The sequence below is a fragment of the Miscanthus floridulus genome, chromosome 19 (assembly GCF_019320115.1).
Source record: "Miscanthus floridulus cultivar M001 chromosome 19, ASM1932011v1, whole genome shotgun sequence".
In the NCBI taxonomy this organism is placed as follows: domain Eukaryota; kingdom Viridiplantae; phylum Streptophyta; class Magnoliopsida; order Poales; family Poaceae; genus Miscanthus; species Miscanthus floridulus.
In genome coordinates this window covers 25263687-25279125 of record NC_089598.1, presented here as the reverse complement: position 1 = coordinate 25279125, position 15439 = coordinate 25263687, and the positions used below count along the sequence as shown (strand labels likewise).

The window sequence follows — 15439 nt, the reverse complement described above, 5'->3', positions numbered from 1 at the left end:
GATGTATTGGGAAGTGAGGAGGTCAAATATTTTGGGATACAATTTGAATCCTATAAGGTTTAAGTATTTTGGGATGAAGAGAGTGTCTCAATTACATTATAGAGACTTCACTTGGATAATATACGCTAAATAGTACTACCTCCGTCTTCGAAAGAGTGTCATTCTCATCTTTTGAGGAGCCAATAAGTCTTGTTTGACCAAACATGTATAAAAAAGTATTAATATTTCTAAGGTGCAATAAGTATCATTAGATGAGTTATGAAATAATTTTTCTTATAATTAAACTTTTTGGAGATACAAGTGTTAATAATATTTTCTATAAATTTAGTCAAACTTAAAAATATGACTTGGGCCAAACCTAGAATGACACTTTCAGAGACAAAGGTAGTGCACACAAACCACCGTACATAACAGCTCATTGCTTCATGCTCATGCAAATAACACAATGCAAGAACTAAAATAAACTAAAAATTCACACAAATCCTTATTCACTTGATGTGGGGAAGCGTAGCACACAAATAGTTTAGTTCTATGCGGTTTGGTAGTACATGTATTTTGTAATTGCATGTACCCACGGAGTTTAGTACCTATAGCCTACTCAGACATCTGCGGGTACCCAACTCGCATGTACCCACAATTGAGTTTTCTCGCCTGTACCCACAACCACCCTATGGGTCTGACTACTATCCCTACCTCTCAATAGACCTCCTATCTTACTTTTGAATGCCGAACCTTAAAAACCCATGTGCAACAAGCCCCCCTCACCCTTATTTCTAGATGATGGGCCTATCATTTTTCTTCCCTAACCCCTCACAAGTAGGAGGCCCCCTTCCTTTCCCCTACTTCTTTCTCTTTTCCCACATGTATGATAAGTAGGACGAGTTAAGTGGAGCTAGCAATAAAATTGACTAGGAAAAAATTAGTAGGTGCAATATGACGTATGAGGTGGAATATGGTTAAGTGGAGGATCAAGGAGGCCGACTAGAGGGGGAGGGTGCGAATAGTCAACTTTAAAAGCAACAAACTATGGAGCAGGAACTTATTTTTGTAGGTGCATTATTGAAAGGATTGAGGCAAGACCTAGAGGGGTGAATAGGAATATAAAAACTTAACTCGAAACAACGACTTTGCAGAATATTCCGTGCAAATTCGGAAAATTCCGTGCTGGTGGCTGAAGACACCAACAAGTGATATGATTCAGAGTTGAAACTTAGATTGAGTTAAATACCTAGCTCCCTGGTGGTATGAGCTTCCTTTTGCACCTAGTCCCTGCAGCTACAGTACAATATACAAATAGATCGGGTGAAAACCCAAGAATTGCAATTCAAACAAGAGAGAGGCACAAACTCAACAAGAGGAGACACATGATTTACCTCGAGGTTCAACTGAGCCACAAAGGATTGCCTATGTCCTCGTTGTTAAGGTAGCCACAAAGGCTTGGAGTCTCTTCCAACTCCCACCTCTTCTCAAGCGAAACACAAAGATCAAGCTTGTGGTTTCCACTAGCTTCACAAGAGAAATACAAACTTGTCGGTGCTCCACTACAACCAATTGGGAGCACCCAAGCAACCTCTAGCCGTCTAGGAGCCCAAGCTCCAAGAGCAACGAACACAAAGTGCAACCTAGAGGGAGAACCAAGGCTCTTAAGGTGATGCTCTTGCTGTAGGGCTCTCTAATCCACTCCCAAACACAACCTCGCAAATGGAAATCACCAAGAAATCAACGGGGAGGTTGAGTGGCCTTCAATGGAGGAGAGAGAGCTTGTCCATAGCTTATTGTGAGTCTGAACGTGGCAGGAAACCATTGGGGAATAAGAGAGGGAGGTATAGATACCCCGTCACTTCTATTCCAACGGTACAGTTGAAGTACGGAAGTTCCACACTTGGATGCGAAACTTCCGCGAATAGACGCAGAACTTTTGCGCAAGCTAGAACTGAATAGGAATTAGGTCTAACTGGCTTTCTTTTGGCTTTGGAGTTTTTCTTGGTTTGGGAGAGCACATGATTCCCCTTAAGCTTGCATTTTCTGTCCCCCTTTATAGTACGATGCTTCCTATACTCAAATTAAAAAAAAACAAAGTAAGCCTTCATGGATCCAAACGACACTTAGAAAAGAATTGGGGGGGGGGGGTCTCACGTGTTGTCATACACCTCTGCATATTTGTTATATGTCCATACTTGACAAATTTTGTTAGATCCTTAATTACATTGTCATCAATATGCCAAAACCCACTTAGGGACTTAGATGTACTTTCAACTGTGAAGTATGAGGTGGAATATGGTTGAGTGTAGGATCAAAGAGGCTGACTAGAGGGGGGCTGTTGAATAGTCAGTTTTAAAACTTTTGAGAAACCTAGTTGATAAACATGCATAACTGAAACTAACGACCAAAACAAGACTACACCCCAACCACTAAAATCATAAGCACCCTACGTCTAGGTTGAGGTTTGCAATTCTTTGGTGACAAGCAAACAGACATATTTCTATGAATGTAAATAGCTTGAATGTAAAGAGCTTAAGTAATCTAATCACATTTAGAGACACTAAAGTTTATCCCATGGTTTGGTGACAAGGTTGGCTCCGACATGAGCACTTGATCTCTAGGTCGGTAGAACCAAAGAACCTCTCCACACCTCCAATCCACTAAAGTTTCTCTTCGCCTTCCTTCGGCCATGATGAGCACACGAGGCAGGGTGTGGTAGTGGTTTGAGTAGTCCTGAGAGGTAGACCCGACAAACACGTCACTAGCGGTAGACACTTGATAGTTAGTAGACATATACAGAGGAGATAGATGGGAAAGTGTTTACTCAAGATCGAATGGAGCAAATGGGTGAGTATCACTATAGTCACCAGACTTTCCTTTGCCCCAAAGGCGATGTCGCCCAATAGCTCGTTGCCTACGCTCTCAAACTCGAGGTAGTTTGATCCTTTCCACTGCTTGTAGGAAGATGAGCAAGAGATAGTCAGAGGTAGAGTAGCCTAAGCAGGAGGGTTAGGAGCAACCAGAGCAGACACAGTACCCACGCATTGTGTACGTGACTTTCAAAGGTTCAACTCGAAGAAGATACATGGCATCTTGTTATGTCTTTCCTAACTTGTGGTTCCCGTAGGTCAAGGAGTACGACATGGGCATGCACTTTTGGACTATGGCATAGGACAACTTCTAGAAGTGACAAACGGGTTTACTTGGTAGACCATAGGCTATGGGGTGGTAAGAGCTTGAGAAAGCAGCAAGCAGATCGATCAGACCCCGTTTGAGAGGTTTTAGGATTTAATTCACTTTTCTGGTAAGGTGGACCAGATTGTGGTTATGTGGGTTGATCAATTCTACAGTACAGTGTGGATCCACCCTTAGCAGGAGTTTATTCAGTTTATGCTATAGATGATTAGCCACACCGCCTGTACTGGGATACACTTAGAGTAGACATTGGAGTTCTTGAGTCAGACATGGAATTGCAACAGATAGTTTATGGAGATGTTTTCCTTTTCCTAGCAGAGCTGGAGGTACTTCTCCTACAAACCAACATATATGCTAGCTCTTCTAGCAACCCTTCGCCGATGGCTCCCTATGTACACTTGACCGATTGCTTCTTGGCGCCTATGTTCCTCACATGGTGTCGCGGGAGATAGTCCTGTCTCGTGGAGGCAATAGGGAGTTAACTAGGTTGCTGCAGTGGCCTCTCCTCTCACTTTGGACAGACGAGCAATTTGACTTTATGTATTTTTTTCTTATGTGAGATTGAGGATGCGATAGCGGATGTAATCTCAGTTGGACATACCTAGCTTAACATCTTACACCCTCCGTCTAAAAAAGTATGCAATTCTAGGTTAAGTTTGATTAGTGAATATCAACATTTATGTCTCCAAATAGTTTTACTAAGACAATATATTTCATGATTAGTCTAATGCTATTCATGTGGTATCATAAATGTTTTTTAATAGATTTGGTCAAATTTGAAATGGTTCTACTCATTGGGAACTGAGAATTGCATTCTTTTCTAGGACGGAGCAAGTACAATGTACCTACCTTAACATAGTTGGTCAATGGAGGGAAGTTTGCATTAGAAGCGCCACTTGTCATTTAATAGAATCAAAATTGGCCATCCCTTTTTAGAGACAACCTTGATTGCGCATCCATGCAATCTCTTGTTATGGTACAGATGCTCTTATTGTGAATCTGTGAATTAATTCAAGTCTTTTTTTTGGAAGTTTGGGTTTAGTTTTTTATTCAAAGTTTTAATTCCTATAACCATGTTTTTATTGTTTTATTGGAACTTGCTATATTTCAGGTGCCTAAAATTTAGTATATTTTTAGGCAACGATCTTCACCGTTGGCTCATGAGCATGTAAGGCTGAGATTTAGCTGGATGGAGGAAAATCAAGGCACGAGTGAATACAGTATCGCCAGGCATCTGACTATTAGGAAAAGTGTGTTTTATTAGATGTTTGATGATGGGTTAGAAGAAGGGGTTCGATGCCATGGCACAAGACACAAGGTGAGGACAACCTAAAAACTTCACGAGCAGCAGCACCTCCAGCAGCAAAGGGCAGCAAGGTGTGCCACGTCGGCACAAAACCCCCCTCACATCTCATCCTGAATTCCTGATATCCCCTCCCCTATCAGCCAACCATCGCAAGATGTTTGTTTCCAGCGGTAGCACGAGAAAGGAGAGACCAAGAGGGCCATAGCTAGAGAGCAGCAGCAGCGGCGGCGGCAGAGGCCTCGCCTGAAGTTCCATCCGCCATGGCATTCACGCCCTCTACGGCCTGCTGCAAGCCTTCCCTGGCGCTGGCACCGCGGGCGTCGTCCCGCGGCTCGGCGGCCCGCGCGCAGGCGGCGCTCCTCTGCACGCCCTCCACCTCCGCGTTCCGCGGCCTCCGGACGCCCGCATCCGCCGCGCCGGCCCCGCGCTGGCGCCGCTCGGCGGCGTCCACGGGCATCGTCTGCGGCAAGGTACCCCCGCGGAAATAGCGTGCGTTCGTGCGGGCATCTTCCGTGACGTACGCCGGCGGTGGATTCGTATTTCGCTGTGATTGATTGATTTGATAGTCGTGGTTTGGTTGCAGGTCAGCAAGGGCAGCGTGCCACCGAACTTCACTCTCAAGGACCAGAACGGCAAGCCCGTGTCGCTGAACAAGTTCAAGGGCAAGCCCGTCGTCGTCTACTTCTACCCCGCCGACGAGACGCCCGGATGCACAAAGCAGGTCAGCTTCCTTCCTGCGCAAATTAGCGTCTTTATGCATCTGATCTCCACCAATCCTCTAATCTGCGCTCTACTATATACTGCGGTTGCTACATATGCAGGCGTGCGCGTTCAGGGACTCGTACGAGAAGTTCAAGAAGGCCGGGGCGGAGGTGATCGGCATCAGCGGCGACGACGCGGCGTCGCACAAGGCGTTCGCGCAGAAGTACCGGCTGCCGTTCACGCTGCTGAGCGACGAGGGGAACCGCGTGCGCAAGGAGTGGGGCGTCCCCGCCGACCTGTTCGGCACGCTCCCCGGGCGGCAGACGTACGTGCTGGACAAGCAGGGCGTCGTGCAGTACATCTACAACAACCAGTTCCAGCCCGAGAAGCACATCGGCGAGACGCTCAAGATCCTGCAGAGCACCTGATCGGATCACCCTCCGCGCGTGTTTGGTCAAGCACATCTATCATCTCGCTGTAAAGTACGTACGGGACTATATATGTAGTGTATGTAATCAAGAGCTGATAATTTGTTCGATCCTTTCAGTCTATCATATTAGACGACCCTGTTTCGCTGTTTCGTTTGATCGACCAGCCTCTTCCTGTTTGTCATGGTCAGTTTCAGTTGTAACTCGTTGAACCCAACCATTTCTGTATATGCACGTGGCAGACTACATGTGCAGTTTTCTCCCTTCCCTTGTAAAAATAGACAAGGTAGTTCGTGCGAAACGTGTATGCGCGGCATATTTCTGAATCATCAGACGCCACGCACGGGCGCTGGAGATTTCTGACCTCGACACCACAGGCCGAATTCAGCAAATCCTAACAACGGACCCGCTACGTAACGATGGAACGCAGTTTTACAAGGCACGCACGCACGTCTGAAACTGAAACTTACCCCTGTACATACTGCTGCTGTTTTCTATCATCACACGCCCCCTGGAAAACGAAAAAGTCTACTTTACCCCCTCAACTATTCGCCCAGTTCGTTTGGGCTGGTTTGACTTATAAGTCATGGCTGAAAGTATTGTTGGCTGGTTTAGTACGAGAGAAAAATACTGTTCGTTGGCTGATAAGCCATGGCTTATAAGTCAAATACGACCAAACGAACAGGCTGATTGATGGTTGTCTACTTCATCCCCTCACCAATAAAACCAGGTATTCTACTCCTCAAACTATTGAAAACCGTCTAAATAACCCAATGAGACGGTTTTGAAGGTGGTTTCGCTGACTCGGCATATTAAAAAGTCTACATAACCTCCTTACATAACAAGTGTATAATCCCCTCAACTATAAAATATGATATTATAACCCTTAAAGTATCAAATAATATTCAAATGACCCCCTTAAATGGTCTTGTAGGTCCGTTTGGACACCGTATCCCGACACATTGGCCCAAGTACCCATGTTTGTGCGCATGCCATATTTTCTACCTCCACCTCCCAACCCTTTCTAGGCTAACCCACCACTCAACGAGAAGCACGTGACATCTTGTCTCTTGCTCCACTTCCCGACACTCGTGGATGACATTGAGCTCAAGCACCATGCCTACACCCTCATCATTTGGCCCCTCCCACATCCTCTATCAGGCTGTCCTCGAATGACAAGGGTGTAGACATAGTGCATGGACTTAATGCCGTCGAGGAGTGCCATGAGGTAGAGCAGGAGACATGGTGATGCTCATCGGGCGGTGCCATAATCCTAGAAAGAGTAGGGAGAGAGATGCAGCCAATGGGCCTACGTATAAGTATGGGTGCTTAGGACAGTGTGGTGGGATACGATATCCAAACAGCCCTACAAAATTATCACGGAGTCATTTGAACATTATTAAATATACTTTATGGGCTATAATATCTGGTTTTATAGTTAAGTGAGTTATTTAGTCAACCCTTAATATGTTAGGGGTTATGTAGACCTTTCAATATGTCACATCAGCGAAATCACTTTTAAAACCGTTTTAGGGGTTATTTAAATAGTTTTCAATAGTTTAAGGGATAGAATACCTATAAATTTATAGGTGAGAGGGTGAAATAGATAACCACGTGTAGTTAGTTTTGAGGTTAAGTAGACTTTTTTCCCCCCTGGAAAATGTACGTGTAACGCTGGTACATATCATCCATCAGTCAGAATTGTGCTCGGCACATCCATCTGTCGAGGTAAATAAAGCCTGCTTTGCTTGGCTGCTCCCAGCCACAACCAACCGTCCGTGCGCATGTTCCAGTTGCCCCGTCACTTACAAAGTTGCAAGCCGTCCTCGTCCCCGCCCCCATCTCGCGCTATTCTCGCCTCGCCGCAAGAGAATACTCCTACGCCGAAAGACATCACCATCCGGACCGGACCGGACCGCACCGCACCGACTTGACGGTGGCGGCTCCCAAAATTGATAGGGGCACCTGGACTCAAATAAAAGGGCATCATATAAAGCCTGCTAACCTCCGAGGATCTCAACTCTGAACTACAAACCGCTTTCCTTGTTTTGTTTCTGAAGTCGACTCTAAAGTCGTTGATAGCTATCTCACGGTGCATAAAAAATAATTAACACACATGATGTTTGTTAATGTATAATATACTACCTCGGTCCTAAAACAAATCAACTCCTAGAGTTACCCTAAGTCAAACTATCTTGAATTCTTGAGTTTAATAAATTTTATAGGGAATAGTAAGATCTATAACAGCAAATAAGTATCTTGAGAAAAAGATATTTCATGGTGTATATACGTCAATTTAGTGTCCAATATAATGATGCCGTTTTCTTTTTTTTAATTCAAAAAATTTGATTTAACATAAATTTAGAAGTTTATTTATTTTGACGTGTAGTGAGTAGGCAATATTTGTCAGCCTAGGTTAAAAAGCCTCCTCTCGTCGATCCAACTAGGCTCTCAGAGCATCTCCAAGAGCCTTTCTAAAATCTACTCTCTAAATCATCATTTAGAGTCATTTGAGTGAAAATCATTTTCTATATCTTTGTACCCTCCAACAACTTTTCTATATCTTGTGCCTAGTCTAGAGAGCCATTCTCGCTCTCCATTGCTGGCTAGCGAGAAATCCAAAATAGAGAATGTCTATATTTAGATATCCAATTGAAGAGATTGTTGGAGGGTTGCTTATCACCTAAATCTCTATTCCTACAAATTAGGAAAGGTATAAAGAGTCTCCTGGAGATGCTTCAATTTTGGCCACAAGCCGAAGTGGAACTCACGATAGAAGCCCAACTATATCAAAAAAAGTGTAATAGGGCAAACAATAATTGTTTTAATAGTACATGTTTCGAAAAATTCAAGAGTTGGTTAAAATTTGCAGAGAGAGAAGGGAGATCGACAAGAAAAAACACACAGGAGAAAGGGAGATTCAAGGGCTGTTTTGTAAATCTTTTTCAAAGTTTATACAATTGTACTAGAAGCACAAATAATTCTTTCAATAGTACAAATAATTTTGTCAAACAATTCATGGCCTGAAGAGAATATTATGGAGGGAGAAGGGAGATTCAATTCTTAGTCCATGGTGAGCCGCTTCCCCACAGTGAATTGCTTTCGCTGTAGTATCTCTTTGTAGACTTCAAGAAAGAAAATATTCATATAATTATATGTACCTGTTTTCATTGTGATCACTCATCTCGAGCCATTGTTTGCATGGTCTAAGTCTTCTTCTTTATTGATATACATAGGCAACTATACATCCGTTTTTTTGTAATATAACTTGCTAAAATTCATGTGCCTGAATTTTAATTTCCTTTCAGTAGGTGACGATTATTGTATATATTTTATATTAAAATTGCAGCTTTAGTTCGTTGTGATCTCTATATGCACAATATACAAATTTCGGTTCCAAGAATAAAAAAATCCATTAGACAAAACCGCAAATACGATAAAATCTGCTTTGTGTTGGCACAAAAACAACTAACAATTTACCATTGTTTCTATAGCCAGACAATGACAACATTTTGATACGTTATGATACAAAGACAAATAACAAATCATAAAAGTAACAATTTACTTGTACTAGTTGGTGGTACAAAAATATTATCTGAAATTATTTTAAAATTCAGCCACATGAAAGACAAGATAATACTATTCCACTTGTTTTCATGTGCACATAACAGTATTTGTCGTGGTAGGTAGGCTAAAACTAGTAGCACAGAATGAAGAAAAATTAAGACATTGAAAAACAAAATGCAAATCCGGCATCCGTCACAGCATCTCCCGGATAAAACCTCCGATACCCAGAATGTTCCCGTTTTGATGCGCTCCCGATCTCAGCATCCAACGGTCCATATTCAATCAACGCCCCCTCCCACACCTCTCCGCCGTTAAATACCTCACCATCCCCTCCCTCTGGCCACTCCACTTACCAAACCCAACCAGACAGAGCAGACAAGTGTCCGTCCAAAGCAACCGACCGGGAGAGAGAGAGAGAGTCCGGGAAGCCGAGACCGAGAGAAGCGCACAGCTCGCCGGCGAGATCGATCGATCGATGGACCTCTTAGAGCACCCCTTGGAGGCCGTCGCCTTCCGCCTCTACTCCCTCCCGATCCCGGAGGCGGCCTCCGCGGCCACAGGCGCCGCGGCTGCGTGGACCTGCCTCGCCGCGGTCCTTGCCGCCGCCGCCGCCGCCGCCGCGGGCCTTTGGCGCCTGCGCTCGTCCACGCCCGCCGCCGCTGTCGCCGTCTCCATGAAGCCTCTGCAGTTGGATCCGTCTCGCGCCGCGGAGGTGTCGTCGCCGGAGCCGCCGTCCAGGCCGTCGTTGCCGGCCGCGGCGGCGTCGACGGTGGCGCCGTCGCCCAAGGAGAGGTACACGGCGTACTACCGCGACGCCGGCTGCGTCGGGTGCTGCGACGTGGGCAGCGACGAAGACGGAAACAACGACGAGGAGGAGGATGACGATGCGGACGAGGAGCGCGAGGACGGTGACCGCGACGTGTTCGTTTCGGATGGGGCGGATCCTTTCGGGTGGGAGGCGGTGAGGTCGCTGCGGCCTCTCAGCCCGACGGCAGCGGTGGAGATGGGGCGGCGGTACCGGAGGAGCCCGACGGCGGCGCTCAGCAGCGGCAGCGTGGTGCAGCTGTGGGATCACGGCGCCGGGGCTGGGGCCGGGGGCGGCTTGACGACGCCGATGGCGAGCCCGCGGCGGAGGGGCCGAGTAGTCGTCGGCGCCGTCTCGGCCTTCTGAGTTCTGAACATCCAAAGTTCAGATGAGCAATAAAATTGGCACTTGTGGTTGGGAAAAAAAAAGATAGAGATAAGATTCTGCAGTTGTTTGTTCCCTGCTCCAGCTAGTCCTGTACCAACATGTAAATACGAATGATTCCGCATTCTCGATCACAATGCTATGCCCTCTCGTCTCGATCGATCACATATTCATATTGATTTTCTCTGGCACCTTCAAACGACATCACATAAACGCCCAAGTTTTCTTTCTGTTTGGCTGGATCAACCGATCAAGGCCGGGTGTGGTGATGACGTTCGTTCCCATGATGAGCAGAGCCACAGGCCACAGCGAGACGGACAAGGATCCATCAGGAATCGCTTTCACGCGCCTCAATGTGCTTCACCCTCACCTACCTTTGCAGGCTTCCAGAAGCCCTTTTCCTCCTGCGCATTGTCCGTCCCGTCCGATTGACCGGCGGTGTCTGAGCTCGGTACACCTGTTACTGCCACTGCGAGCTGGCTGCTGGGACGAGCCACCGATTGACTGGCAGTGTCCGTCGATCGCGATGGATCGCCGTGCGTTTGTTGCTGCTGTTCCAAGTTAGGACTATCCGTACTAACGGGTAGGAATTTAGACAATTTTATTATTAGTTTAATCTAGAAAAAGTTTGTGATAATATATATATATATATATATGTATGTGTATATTTTTTATGAACACTACAGCATGTAGAGATGACATATTGGTGAATATAGAAAAAACACAAAGTACCCAGCGGAGGGTCCCATGCCGAGGGCATTGGATGCTCTATTCGCACTAGTCGACATAGTACGTTGCTCGAAGTCGCGGACCACAGTCAATGTAGGAAGATGTTCGCAGTGCAGTCCCACGAACGGATCATCAGGAAGAAGACGCCTTAATGTTCCGCAGGCAATCACCGGGAAGAAGATGTACGTGGACGAGCAGTCGCGGATCGCTCTCCAAAAAACTAATCGCCGCTCACTCCGTGCAGGGTTCTCAGGCAGATGAGGGTTCCAGAGGCACCTGCTCTCCCGCTATTCCCGCTATTCCGTGCGCGACGGGGGGAAGCCAGGAAACTGCTGATCTGTGGTTCTCTCGGGAGTGGTTTTCGAAAGGACTTTTTTGGACTGACGGAGGACTCGGATATATGGGTGCGACGGGAAGGAGAGAGGCAGCGGAGAATCCCAGGAGACAGAAGCGAAAAGGACGGTAACTACCGCCATCAGTTCGCCTCTACCATCAAGGGGAGTAACTCCCGTTGTTATGTGGATTAAGTGGCAAAAGACTGGCCACGTCGCCCCGCTCGTCGCCCGGCCCACCGCCCGGCCGGCGGCGACGGCGGCGCACGCATGCGTGTGGCACGCCTTTATCCTTTTCTTAGCTTCTCAATTTAGATGAATAATTTTCAACCATATAAGCTGAGTCAGCGTTCAGTCAAAATCCCGTATGGTATTAAGCCATACAACACTTAATGTTACGTACCATAGAGTTTTATTTGATTTATTAAATATTATATGGGCCAAGCCCATATTATATCCAACAATCCCCATCAAACTCTAGGGTTTGTAACAAAGTAGTCTCAGAACCATATTTCTTTTATATACCAGTGTTTCGATGGAGACTGTTAAGTTGAACATCCATCTAGAACAATAGTTTCACTCAGTCACAACTGAATAATGGATTAAGCCTTGAATTGATAGTTTTGTGTGAGGTGAATGTCACTAAAGTCCTTAGCTAATATTGGGCAGCAAAAGACATCCCTCTATTTGAAGCATATAAGTCATACTTCAGTGCCTTTCATGAGTATTTAGAGATCACCCAAATCTCATAGACTGTGACCAGCAATCTGACTCATATAGGTATGTTTCTCAAAAGATATTCTGTAGGACAACATCTTTGCTTTGACAAGCCACTTGGAACGCATTAAGGCAAAAGCCAGCCTGCCTTACAGAAAGAAAAGATATGCATCAGAAATGAGTCTTACTAAGGATCTTTCCTCACAATTTACTACTAGCTTATTTCACCGTCCTACTTCACAGGATCTCCGATCACATAGAACATGTTACCACTATAGTAAATTTTAAGTGGGTCTTAAACCCATCTCTCTTGATACACTTTCTATCACATTACGTGATAGACCCTTAGTGGATTGATCTGCCAGATTGTTAGACGTGTGGACATAGTCCAACGCTATTACTCCAGAGTTTCTTAATTTTCTGACAGATTTTAGTCGTCTCTTAACATGTCTTGTGGACTTTATGTTATCCTTTGTAATCACAGTCTGGTTATTGCAGTTCATAAAAATAGCCGGTATGAGTTTCTCAACAACCGGTAAATCCATAAGGAGATCACGAAGCCACTCAGCCTCAGATCCAGCAGTGTCTAATGTTGTGAGTTCTGCTTCTATTGTAGACTTCGTTAAGATAGTTTGCTTGCAAGACTTCTAGGAAATAACACCACCTCCAAGCGAAAACACATATCCACTTGTGGCATAAAGCTCATCAGCATCAGAAATTCAGTTGACATCACAATAGCCTTCTAGCACTTTCGGATGTCCGATATAACAAATACCATAGCTCATAGTCCCTTTTAGGTAGCACATCACTCTCTCAAGAGCTCGCTAGTGATCATCTTCTGGGTTTGACACAAACCGGCTCAGCTTGCACACAGCAAATGAGATGTCAGGCCTTGTTGCACTAGCAACATACATGAGCGAACCAATGATCTGGGAATATCTCAACTGATCCCTTGCTATTCTCCAATTTTTTCTCAATAGCACGCTAGGGTCATAAGGTGTAGGAGCAGGTGCACAGTCACTGAACCCAAAGCGACTCAGCACCTTTTCCACATAGTGGGTTTGTAACAAAGTTACCCCACCATCACCTTGTCTTAGAAGCTTAATATTTAAGAATAACATCAACCTCTCCCAAATCTTTCATATCAAAATTTTAGATAGAAATTCCTTCACCTTCTCGATCACTTTGAGGCTGGATCCAAAGATCAGTATGTCATCAACATATAAGCACAAAATGACTCCTTCACCCCACCATACCGATAGTATACACATTTGTCAGCTTTATTCACAACAAAGCCAGCAGAGGTTAAAGTTTTGTCGAACTTCTCATGCCATTGCTTAGGAGCTTGTTTTAGGCCGTATAATGACTTTAATAATTTACACACCTTGCTTTCTTGACCATTTGCTACAAACCCATCAGGCTGATCCATATAGATCTCCTCCTCCAACTCTCCATTTAGGAAAGCTATCTTAACGTCTATTTGATGAACAATAAGACCATAAGAGGCTGCTAAGGAAAGCAAAACTCGAATTATGGTCAATTGGGCAACCAGTGAATAAGTATCAAAAAAATCCTCATCTTTCTTTTGAGTATAACCCTTGGCCACAAGCCTTGCCATTTACCTCTCAATAGTACTATCGGGGACCTAATACCGAGGTACCCAAGGAGGTGGAACTAATAACCATCGAACGTTAAAAACTTCTGGACGGACAAGGACGCCGCTACGTTCCTTGCCCGAATGACGGGAGTTTGGTTCCGCCTCGCCCGATGCCTTTGGGCCAGCTCCACCTCGCCCGAGGGCTAAGGGCTAGTCACCGCCTCGCCCGAGAGCTTAGGGATTGACTCCGCCTCGCCTGACCCCTGAGGGACAGGCTCGGTCTCGCCCAAGGGACGCCCACAACACTGCTTCCTGCTCCGACCCCGTGACACCGATCCTGCGATCGAGGCTCGCGGGAAGCCTGCTCATCGCTCTTCTCCGATCGGCGCACTGAGGGCCGACTGGAGCCATCCGACCGAGGGCTCCCCGTTTGGAGGAAACCAGAAGACGTGCGGAGAAAGGCAAGGCATGGCTCATAAGTCAAAACCACTATACCAGAGTCCATACCCTATGCCCCGATAGGAAAAGTACTGCCAGGGAACGACGGGATGGATGCTTTAGACCCTTCCAGGCATAGCAGAGCCTGAATAGTGTTGTGGGCATGTGCTCTTCACCCTACAGAGTTGTGGGCGCCGCATTCAGCCCTCGGGCATGGAACCTGACGTAGACATACGACAACCACTATGGTCCAGAAAAAGACTCGCGTCCTCCACAAATGACAGATATGCTATCACCACGATATGATCCCAAGGGAGCGACACCCGCTTCATGGCCCCTCGGGTCCACCAGATCAGAGTATTCGCTTCAGCCTCCGGACACCCCCTTCGATCAAAAGGCTTTGCCCACAGCACTGCTTCCTGCTCCGACCCCGCGACTCCTACCCCATGACCGATGAGTAAGCACCGACGAGTAAATTTATAGTTATGCGTGTTAGGCCCGAATGGTGCGCTAATGGACACAAGATTTATACTGGTTCGGGCTGAATGTCTCTACGTCTAGTCTATTGCTGCTCGTGTTATTAGCACCGAAAATGGTTCGTAGTAGGGGGTACAAAACGGTCGAGAGAGGGACTGGTCCTAAGTCTTTGATGGAAGGGTCGAAAGGATGTCAAGAGCCTGATAATAGCTTGACTGTGTGTGATGTGTGTTGTTCATCAAGAGTCCATCAAGAGTCGGTCGGCTCCGATCGGAAGGGTCGCGGTCAGAACTTGGCGGTCCTATGGTTGGGAGCGTTGATGTCGATCTAGTGAGTCTGGGCTTCAAGAAATTGATCCCCCTTTAGGGGAGGGAGCGCATCCCCTTTTATAGATGAAGGGGATGGCTTTACAGGTGAAAGGGGGAGAGTACAAATATTTCTAAGTCTTGCTGCCTACGGTGATGAAAACTGGATAATGGTTGAAGCCCCCCAATACTATCGATGTCGCTGTAGGATGTCAGATGTGCACGGGAGGTCGAGCTATCTTCTTTAGGAAGGATGATGCCGGTACCTGCAAGATACTTCTTGATGCCTAGTGGCATGTGAGGAGCCGTGCTACGTTCACCTGGTATGGCAAATCCTGGAGCCCATACCGCGATCGATGTCCAGAGACACACGGGGGGCTTACCATATGGGAGTTTCTAGCGGCCCCTACAATACTTTGTGTCAGGGTGGCTGCAGAGCACTGCTTCGTGTAGTGGTGTTGACTTGTGAGCCATG

At 46.2% G+C, this 15439-nt stretch overlaps 2 protein-coding genes across 2 annotated transcripts; both read left to right on the top strand.

Moving 5' to 3' along the window:
* The first annotated feature begins 4631 nt into the window (after positions 1–4631).
* LOC136528337 (peroxiredoxin Q, chloroplastic-like) lies at positions 4632–5877 on the top strand. The gene is made up of 3 exons (XM_066521288.1): positions 4632–4953; positions 5067–5204; positions 5305–5877. Exons 1-3 carry the CDS (start codon positions 4744–4746, stop codon positions 5611–5613), a joined length of 657 nt encoding a protein of 218 aa, XP_066377385.1. The 5' UTR covers positions 4632–4743; the 3' UTR covers positions 5614–5877.
* A 3582-nt stretch (positions 5878–9459) lies between these two features.
* LOC136528903 (uncharacterized) lies at positions 9460–10506 on the top strand. The gene has a single exon (XM_066521897.1). The coding sequence runs from the start codon at positions 9656–9658 to the stop codon at positions 10349–10351; it is 696 nt and encodes a 231-aa protein (XP_066377994.1). The 5' UTR covers positions 9460–9655; the 3' UTR covers positions 10352–10506.
* Positions 10507–15439: the final 4933 nt, after the last annotated feature.